We start from the raw sequence: 10664 nt of genomic DNA on the forward strand, positions 1-10664 counted from the left end.
ATTGGGGAGGTAAGGGTGTTTCCAAGAATGCTCGCATGAATTGATTGCATGCAGTGGCAATGGAAAAACTGGCCCAAAGGTTTGCGGGGAATGTATCAAGGTCACAACAGAGAGGCCACCATCATACTAGAAGCGGTGGCATCACATGACTTATGGATTTGGCATGCTTTCTTTCGAATGCCCCGTTCTCACAATGATGGAGCCGCATCGCGCTCGGGTGAGGAGGTGATCCAACATTCTTTTCTTCGATGGCTGTTGTGGTGGTGCCGGAGGCAGGTCACAGGTGTTGATGTCAAGCTCAGAGATGTTCTGCTATCTTTTCAGTTCTGTCATGTCGGTCTTTACGTGACTTGTACATTGTTCTTTATGATATGAATGAGACACATATTAGCATGGAAAAAAAGTTAACACACAATTAGTTTGGCCAAAGAGATCGCCTAAGCCCGCGCTCAAGCCAAAAACAAACGTGGCAGATTAAAAAAAATGACGTGCCAAAAGAAATGGTGTTTCATCAATCAACCTCTTTCCGACTTTAAAGGCGCCATCCAATTTCTGGCTCGTCGATGGATTAATACTTATCACGCCCGTAACGATCGGCCCTCCCAAACTCCGCTCCCACCTCCCCATTATCTGCAACAACCTCCGATCCAACTGGCCTAGCCGGCTCCAATGCCGATTCTCCACTCATATTCCAGTCCAGGCGCCTTCTCACACAAGACCTTCTCCTCCAACGCCAGTCCCATCGAACGCCGCTGCCCTGTTCACCGGCTGTAACGGAGCCGCCGTCCTCACCCACGGGAACGGAGCCGCCGGCGACCGCCCATCCGGCCTGCGGAATACGACGTCACTGCTTGTTCTGCATCCGCACGTTGGATTGAAGGTGAGAATGTCGGCTCATGTCATCAGTTAGAACTAAGGCAACGCATGAGATGATTTAAAACCAAAGAATGGGTTCCGCTTATTCTGTGCATGAACCCATCATGAGATCTTATGGGTTTTCTCTGAAATTTTCTCCGTCCACAGCATCGTGATCCGCCTCTCTATGCTCGTCGCCGGCATCGAACTCTCTCCGTGGACACTACACGCAGTCAGCTCGAACGCCAACACCACCCTCCTGACGGGCGCGATCGGAGCCGCCAGCCACACCCAGCCACCCAGGGGATCGGAGCCAGCGGCCACCACCCACCTGGCCTGTGCGATACGACGGTACTGCTTCCTCTTCATCCACCTATTCGCATCACGGTTAGAACGCTTGATATTTTTACACCCCTTAGACAACAGTGAGGTCAATATAATCCAAAACTTTGTATATAAATATCAAATGGCAGAATCATACAGTACATACCACGTGTTGTTCATATTAACGACAGTAGAGAAAATTTAGTAAGTAATCATTAATCACCGATCAATCTGTGTGGTAAACGTACACCTCTGGAGAGGTAGTAACAAAGAAATAAACAAATTAAATAGCTTATCATAGTAATTTTGTGCTCTTTAAGAAACAAGTGGAACAATTACAGTACGGTACAACCCCATAGCTTATGTTTATTCTCCGAATTGACCCAGTCTCTGTGCATATTTTCCAGGAATGGCCAGTTCTCCTACAAGTTGTGCCAACACACAATTACCAGACGTAACCAATCAGGTATATTTTTTCCCAGTTAGGTTAAAATCTTTGAAAACAAATAGTTCTTTTACCTTTACACGTATTTCAGGCTTTTTTGGACGAACTCAGTGTGAAACATGCAAATATGAGGTTAATGTGCTCACCGATAAGGTTCGCGCAAATGATTGATGGATTAGATGACGAGCACTTAAAGGCCATATGCACTCAAACTGGTCTTGGAGGGCTAACAAAGATGAAGTCAGTGTCCCTCCGATGTATTATGTTGGTGCTGCTAGCGAAGAGCTACATCCACGACATGCAGAGTATTCACATTGCTGGTAAGGACATTTCTATAACTCCAACGGATGTCTATCAATTAATGGACCTTCCAATAGAGGGGAAAAATATATATATGGAAATGGGAAAACCAAAAGACGCAAACTTGTTAAGGGCTTATCAAACAGATGGAAGACTTAAGCTGAGTGACCTTGAGGACAAAATTAAAGCCTCCAAAACTCCAGATGATCATTTCATCAGGCGGTTTGTTTTGTATGCTATTGGCATTATTTTAGCACCCACGGTACAGGATTATGTCGACTCCAAATATTTTGTCCTTGTTGAAGACGTCGCAAGAATTCCCAAATTTAACTGGGGATGCTTCACACTGGACCATTTGATAACATCCATCAATACTTTTAATTATAAGGATCAAGTCAATCTACAAGGAAATCTAGCTTTGCTCCAAGTAAGTGCTACGACACTAGTTGTCATTCTACTATTATTCATATGATGCATATATCTCTATCATTGATGTACTAATGTTTCCTATAGTTTTGGTATTGGGAACATGTCCGTGCTGGATCGATTTTGTATTCTCGTATACCCCGTCCACTGATGGCACGGTGGGATGAAGCCACAGGTAAAATAAGAACCGAGGCTTATGATAAAGGAGGCCTATACAACGGATTGGTACCTTTCTAGATTTGACTTCTTTATTTACTATATTTATTTCTTAGTACTGATTCTTTATATCTTTTCAAAGGTTGTCATGAGCATCGGCGATCTGGAGCCAACCAACATTACAAATGACCAGCATACCAAGAAAGATACACATGCGCATGAAGATGCTATCTATCGACCACAACCACGAGGTCAAACTATGAGTAGCCAACAAGTAAGTTGCTCGAAGACACATCCTTTTCAATAACATAACAAAGGTCACACCGAACCATACTTATTTTTCTTCGAACAAAACAAGTTGACATTTCTTTTATGCAGATGGACATGATACTTCAAACACATAACGATCTATTTGCAGAACTAGAGAAAAAGTTGGTCAAACAAGTAGTAGAAGTAGAGCACAAATTAGATAAAAGAATAATTACCGTGACCGAAGACGTGATAAACATAAGGGGTAAAATTGCCACTCAACCTAGGTTGTCCAAGCTGGAGGACGAAGTTGGAGACCTGAAAAGGGAAGTTGGAGACCTCAAAAGGGAACTCCAGGTAAGTGATACTACAACATCAATTTTACCCATAACTTCCTATATTTTCATTCTATGCATTTCATGTTACAGGAACTAAGATCCCTAGGTGAAAAAAACAAACAATCAACGACGAAGAATGCATACGTACAGGTGATAACTATGGCCCATCACCTTGCTAATATGAGCTAATTTCTGTTCATTGACCAACTTCTAATTTTAGGAACAAGAGCAACCAAGCAATGGCAAGTTTTCATCAACTCCTGGGTTTGACGCATGGAAAGCACGGAGTTCTGCTGGTACACCTAGTGCAAAACCTGTGGTGCAAAACAAGGAGTTGGACCAAGACATCCCACCACGGAAGCCTGTATTCAACAATGATTACGTATTGACAGATGAAGACTATGAGGCTGCACTTTTCATCCGAGGGAGTCACGACCTTGTTGAGGTAGTTCACATCGAAGACATTGTGCTAACAGTTCATAAACTCAAGCCAAATGTTAGCAAACTATTCTTCATCGATGACGTAAGGCCCATATACTGTAATCTACATCAAGTATTCTAAATTGTGCCATATTACATGACTACAAATTTTGCAGGTTATTAATGCATATGCACACATTAGCAATGTTGCAACTGATGCTACATCATTCATTTCCACCGTAGAAAGCAAAATTTTACTAGGTGAATTTGGGGGTATTCCAATGGGATGCAAAAGCCCACATGTTGCTAATGTAGCAAGGAAATTTGTAGGACGCAGAATGGTATGCATGTTTCCTGACTTGTTTAATTGTATATCTTGATTTTCCCTAAATTGAGTCCGCTTTAATTTTCTGCCAGGTACGTGTCCCAATGAATGTGCATAGCATGCACTGGTTATTACTTGTGTTTAATTTAGACAAAGAAGAGATCCAGGTCCTAAACTCCAACCAAGCATATCGTGACATTGCCAAGGAAACTGCACTGGTAAGCTTGCTCTCTTGTTGCCTCTTACCATCATGTGACACTTTTTTAAAAGCACTAATGCAATCCCTTGAATTACTCCTCATACACCAGGTGGAGTCCATTCAGGCGTGTATCAATGAAGCGGTCGAGGATGGCTTGGTAACACCGCCTAAACCCATCAATATTACCGAGTGGAAAACCACTTGCTATACTAACATACCACAACAAACGGATGGGTACGTATAGGCAGCTACATGATTCCTCACCTAGTACCTACACTACAATACTTAACTTCAACTTTACATCACAGTTATTCCTGTGGGACGTACACACTCAAATACATGTTGACATGGGACGGAGATAAAAATTACCGAGGATTTCACACAGGTCTGTCAAACACTAAATTACATTTGCAATCATGCACTACCTATGCTTCACCCCTATCCTAACCTATGCATCGCTATCTAATTCAGGCAGAAATACATGTTTTCAGCTGGAAAATATGTTCAAGCCTGCTGCGTTCGGATTGCAACAAGCTTCGGAAAAAAATCATACAAGAATCCTATAACGGTATGTTCTACACAACTAGCATTTCATGTCATGTAGTTCCTACCTTTCATGATTGCACGTAACGCACCACTATTTCCTCTATAGAGGGACGAGTACAAAGCCAGCATTCCAGAGGAACGAAAAGGTGCGGACGACGATGTCATGATTGTCACCAACCCTGATGTTACAAAAAAACCAGAGACATCCGGTGCCCCAAAGCGTAAACGTGGACGCCCGAGGAAGAATGACCCTCCAAGTGATCCAGTGAAACAAAAATTTGACACCAAGACTATCGCTAAACAAGTGGAGTTCAAAAGACGCAAGCGCAAACCATCAAACGCCGTGTCCAGCCCATTCGTAAAGCCATGAGTGGGCTACACGGAGAGGCACTTCAAGGGCAGTTCCAAATGATTGATCTTCATAGCATGTTCTTTGAATTAAAGGCTACACTTATGTTCTGATGTTTTTGCATTTTATTTGTATGCTTATTTCCATCTAAATGCTTGACTTTTCATTGGCTCTTTTTTAAGTATACAGTTCTGGTTTAAGTGGATGATGATTATGGCTGAGGCAGGGTAATTAAGGAAGAAAAATCATAGCATATAGAACACATGACCAATGATGTAAATATCATGGTTACACTACTATGTCTCACATCACGAGTTGAGTGGGACATTATTACCTCGCCAGCAAAAGGAAGAGAATCAATAATGCAGCTAGCTTGATGGATTACTTCGGTCCACTCCACAAGAAAAATTACAGGCTGCAGCACCAGCAGTCAATGCACACACAGAACCGTATTGTCAAATGTCAGCCTCTCCTGCAGAAAAGAAGAAAGAATAGCATCAGGAACACCATGTACCATTTTTATACTGATATAGACATCTGGACAAGAGTTGGTACATTGCAGCTCGTGTTTTGCTTCGAAAGTAATGCGATACATTGAGGTAACAAATTTACAACTAATAAATCTAGGCCTAAGTCTGTTGGGTAACAATACCGTAACAGGTGTCACATCTAGCTTTACTCTAACAGAGTTCTGGTACTAACTAGACAGCTAGGACAACAATAAGAAAAACTAGACAGCTAGGACAACAATAAGAACCAGGCAACCAGGCAACCAACAAACAGATGCTAAACTTGCTCATTGGCAAAATAGGTTGTGCATGCGAACATGACAGAGAGAACTAAAATAGGGGCCATACTTATTCTGTTCCATGCTAAAGGTGACTGCAATATTTGTCGACAATGATTATGGATGAGGCATGGAAATGCACATGTGGCAACGCATGCAAAGCAGGCAAAAAATTCATATAAAGCAACCATCCTTCCAAATTGAGCCAATTTTGGTTTTCCAAGATGTCCATTCAATACGGTGGCATACACCGCCTAAATATACAAAATTCCTAACTAATTTTAATGGGAAATGGCAATAGTCCAGTGGCATAATCACAAGAACAGTGTCTGAATCTCCTACTGTAACTGTATTTCATAGCACAAAGGTCCTGAATCCATCAACTTGCAAGTTATATTCCAATGAAAAGTATTACCTACTTACTCTAATAACTACCTACTGACTCCAACCACTGTAGTCAAAAGGACGGGGAAATAACTGCTGCTCCAAGATATGCAATCATCAGTCCTCCAGATGATTTCTGCCTCCTCCACATATCCTGCTGTATCCTGGATGTCGGGACCTTGCCGCTCCTCACGGTCCTCTTTTATCTTTTCTATGCGCTTTTGCATCGATCTCATGTTATGTGGCATCTTATTCTTCTTCATCGTGGCTGCCCACTGCAAGAGGTACAATGTAGTGTGTCAGTACCATGGAAGGCTTGAAAGGGGCGGAGATGGCAGTACAAACTAGTTTAAATCAGGTGCTTGACAAAAACAGTGCATAAACTGATATTACACTTGGGATAACAGACTAGTTTTACTTCACTTTCCCCTCAATCAAATCATGATATTTGTTGACATAGCTTACTATTGGTGAAACATAAGAAGGCAGGGACATTTAGGAACGAAATGGCAGTCTTGGCATCAACAAGTACATGTAGCTTTTACTTAACATCGACTCAAAGATCAACTCCAACAGTGAGGTTCAGATCTACTTCACTACATAAAAAAAGTTTTAGATGTAGTTCATTATCTAAAAATATTATTATGTTATTAAACAACATCATTCATATCAACATTGATAGTGACCAAATCGACAGAATCCATACCAGGTTGAGGTCGGTTTCATCCTCAAAATCTTCAAGCATGTCGGCATCGATAAGTCGCTTCAGCCACAACAGCATGGACTTATGCTTGATAGACTCTCTCTCAGCGTCGCCGAGCACAGCCTCCATCGACTCTATTGAGACCTTGATGACTGTCAAGGCGAGCATGCACCCGAGTGCCACCCCGACTGTCGACATGGCTCGTGCCTGCTGAGTTGGGCTGTGTGCTGAATATAGTGGATTTGTCATTGAAGCTCCGGCCCTTATCAATCTAACAAAGCATTGGAAGCAAAAAAAATCGAATCAGCAACTGCAGAATCAGTCATGACCTGTTTTACAGAATACAGATATCACAGACTAGCAAATAATCAAGTCAATTAATAATATTTATAAAATCTTAGACAAAAGTGAGTTGCCCACCTACTCCATTAAGCATAAGGAAGCAACATTCAGAATTTAGTTACATGTCCACTGTATAAAGCTCATGTGCTTCGTCAGATACTTTTACAGATTCAAACTAGTAACCAGAACTGAAGAGTAATGCAAAGCCGTGAACTTGCAAGGAATAAGGTAGAGTAAGAGATATGGACCTGTGACGGTGCTGCGCCGGGCTCTCCACAGATCCGGCCTGGATTACGCCGATGGCAGCGTGATCCGGCAAGGTCAAGTGCCTCTTGGACGCCCAGCAGCCCACTCGAAGCAGCTCACCATCACTCCGCCGGAGTTGGCCATGATGTCCGGTAGGATCAGCACGCCCTTCTTTGCCAGAATCTGCACCACAAACATGAACATTTCTCTGCTGTCAGTCAATGTGTGAATGTGTCAACAAATTCAGCATAGTTTTGTGGCAAAATGTTGGTGTTCTTGCCTCGTCAGCCTCGGGGTCTGTTGGGTGGTTAACAGCCTCAATGATGTACTTTGCTTTGATGGCATCAGCATTGTCCCTAGTAGAAGAAGATAATCGAACGGGCTTTTTATTAACAAAAATGTATTCAGGTACATAAAAAATAACAGCCAGGAGGATACTTTAACTGAGCTTCTGAGCAGTAATCTGATAAAGATTGGATGAAGTGAGATGGGACGAGGAAATAGAAGATTACTTGTTTATGACTCCTCCCAGAGCTGCCGGGATGAGCACGTCGCACTCTTCCGTGAGCAGCGAGGTCGGGTCGACGACGTCGCCTCCGTCAAAGCCCTTGATCCCGCGGTTCTCTGCCGAGTGCTTCATCAGCTTGGCTATGTCAATGCCATTAGAGTTCTTGACAGCCCCTGTGACATCTCTGATGGAGACCACCTTGCCACCAGCTTCAGTGATCAATTGGGCAGCCCAAGAGCCAATATTGCCAAATACCTGAAAAAGGCAAGAAGACAATAATTGCTCATCTGTGCAAATGTAGATGAAGAAACAGAGTTCTGGCCTTGCTCCACAATGTATGGCGCCATTGTACACAACGATTATTACTAGCATTGTGTAGGCATGCTTGTATATATTTGGCAGAATATATTACTTGTGGGTGCTCATTGTGTGCTCCTTTCCCCTTTAATTTCAACGCGTGAGGTGGGAGATTAGAAAGATACTGACATATCAAGCACAAAACTTTGCAATTGCCACTGATGGTGTCTCCATTGTAAGCCTAAGTTTTGACAAGATGCTTGTCTCTAAATTATATATGGGAAACATCTTAGCTTTGCGTGAAAATTAAAGAGACTGGCAAAATTTTCTCTGGCATTTTAAATGCGCAAAAGACCGAAGAAAAAGCAAATAATCTTAGTGAGTTCAGATAAAACAGATAATTACCTTAAGAAGAGTTCAATTGCAATTATCTAGTTGGATAAAGTTTAATTTATGCTAAAGGCCTTGTGAACGATACTACTTAAGATTTGCATGCTAGATCATGGCTCTTACTCCTAAAATCATTGGCAAGTGCTGATAACAAAATAAAAATGTTCTTACTTGCTACCATTAAAAAAGGATTTGTGTACAAGATTTTGATCTTAATGCCTGTTCTTCATTTCTGCAAGCTTATATGGTACATAAAAATTCAAAACAAGAGGAGTATAGCTAACCTGAAACTGTTATAGATCAATTCAAGAATCATATTCTTTTCTTAGAGATAAGGGGCACACCCCTTGGTTTCATTTTATTTGAATGCAAGCACAAGTGCACAAGCAGTGTGATTTCTCGGATGCCAGCACAGGTGCAACCATCAGACTCCAAAAACAATTGAAAAAATTGTAGTGACAGCCACAGGTCGGCCAGAGTACAATCAGAATCATCAGCCAAATAAATGTCACCGAACAGGAGCGTTTGAAGATAGAGCATCAGGAAAGATGGAAAATCACAACATGAGTCCTCCGCAAAGATAGGACGTCGTTACCACTGACGCAGGGCATCAAACTTGCTTGCAGTTAAGAATCATTGAATCAAAATAGAAGTGTATATCTATAATTGAAGTTCACACACACTACAGTTACATGTATCAGGATAACTGCATAGCTCCCCATGTGCATCAATCGACAAAGCACAAATCAAATCAATACATGCCGGGATCAACATAGGGGATGAAGGGGGGGGGGGGGGGGGGCGTACGTACCATGTCGGGCAGGATAACCTGCAGTCCGGCGGGTCCGGTGTCAACCTGGGCGACCTCGACCAGCAGCGGCGACTGCAGTGTTGGTAAGGTCGACGACTAGATGCAGGAGTTGGGGACGACCTCGTCCGGGCACGGCTGCTCCCCCTCCTTCCGGTGACGCCGCTGAAGATGCCGCCGCCACGACCACCCGCCTCCTTCGCTGAAGATGCTGCCGCCGCTGCTGAACATGGACGCCGATCTGGTCGATGACTCAGTGAGGAGCGGGGAGGAGAAGGCGCAGGAGAAGCGGCTGAGCCGGCGGCGCAGCGACACGGTAGAGGAGGAGGCGCGGAGGGGGGGGAGAAGCGTGCGGCGGCGCAGCGACACGGCAGAGAAGGAGGCGTGGAGAGGGGATCGACAGAGGGGGAAGAAGCGTGCGTGGCTAGGTTTCTTTTTCCTTTTCTCCCAGCGCTGCACACTAAATTGGACGAATCTCCCCTTTTGAAAAATGATTAGCCCCACCATAATCTTGTAATGGTCCCACAGTTATTTGTAATTTCATGTAATTTTACTCTCGTAACTCTTCGTAACTCCTATTTCTCCACCGTTTGATCGTAGTGAATGGACGGCCCCTAAATTCGCCAATCATTGTAACAGTTGTATATCTTTATTAGTAGGCGAAGGTGTCTCTTGACTCTCTTGAGGTGGAGTATCTGGGATTATTTTGTCCGGACTATTAACTGCTTGGAAAGAAAAGCCTCCTGTGTTGTGCTACCAAAATCTTGGTATGTGCTTGCTCGCTTCTTCTGTAAGATTTCTTTAGATGAACTGTGACATCAATGTATTATGAAAAAACTTTTGTTATCAATTATATCACTCTGTTTCTTGGACTAACTAATAAACTAATAGTTTTCTTACTTGCCAGCATATCCTCCTCATATATAGCGCTACAAAATCCCGCAGCAACCGCGGGGCATCATCTAGTTTTCCAAAACAACGTCGTCCATTAACTTATTTACATCAAATCACTCCACGGATTTTTTTTTCTAGCTACTGTCATCCGTCCGGATTTTTTTACCTCGCACGCTCGAGTATCCATGTCACGCATCGATTGGCAGGCGATTTCTTTCCTTCTTCCTTCTTGTATGCAATGCACAACCCTGTGATCTCCTTGATTAGGTGCCGTGCATGCACCTGATTGTTTTCCATCTGAAACTCCCTAATGTTTGTGTGTCAAATTGAAATTTAATAGAAAGAATCCATGTTCTGTGCCTCGATGGAAACA

At 43.0% G+C, this 10664-nt stretch overlaps 1 protein-coding gene and 1 pseudogene across 2 annotated transcripts; one reads left to right on the forward strand and one right to left on the reverse strand.

Annotated features, from left to right (window-relative positions):
* Positions 1-431: 431 nt before the first annotated feature.
* LOC125547110 (glutamate dehydrogenase 1, mitochondrial-like) lies at positions 432-9828 on the reverse strand. Of its 2 annotated transcripts, XM_087546214.1 has the most exons (9): positions 9401-9828; positions 7907-8157; positions 7675-7750; positions 7397-7577; positions 6810-7077; positions 6135-6378; positions 5267-5404; positions 2992-3073; positions 432-1228 (listed from the first exon to the last, which is right to left on the reverse strand). In XM_087546214.1, exons 1-4 carry the CDS (start codon positions 9401-9403, stop codon positions 7470-7472), a joined length of 438 nt encoding a protein of 145 aa, XP_087402340.1. In that variant the 5' UTR covers positions 9404-9828; the 3' UTR covers positions 432-1228; positions 2992-3073; positions 5267-5404; positions 6135-6378; positions 6810-7077; positions 7397-7469. The 2 variants fall into 2 exon arrangements, with proteins under 2 accessions (XP_087402340.1, XP_087402339.1); XM_087546213.1 differs by lacking the exon at positions 9401-9828 and having other exon boundaries at positions 7907-8274.
* On the forward strand, positions 1237-5259 carry LOC147978315 (uncharacterized; annotated as a pseudogene).
* Positions 9829-10664: the final 836 nt, after the last annotated feature.

The sequence above is a fragment of the Triticum urartu genome, chromosome 3A, assembly GCF_056163025.1.
Source record: "Triticum urartu cultivar PI428250 chromosome 3A, HENAU_Tu73, whole genome shotgun sequence".
NCBI classification, from domain to species: domain Eukaryota; kingdom Viridiplantae; phylum Streptophyta; class Magnoliopsida; order Poales; family Poaceae; genus Triticum; species Triticum urartu.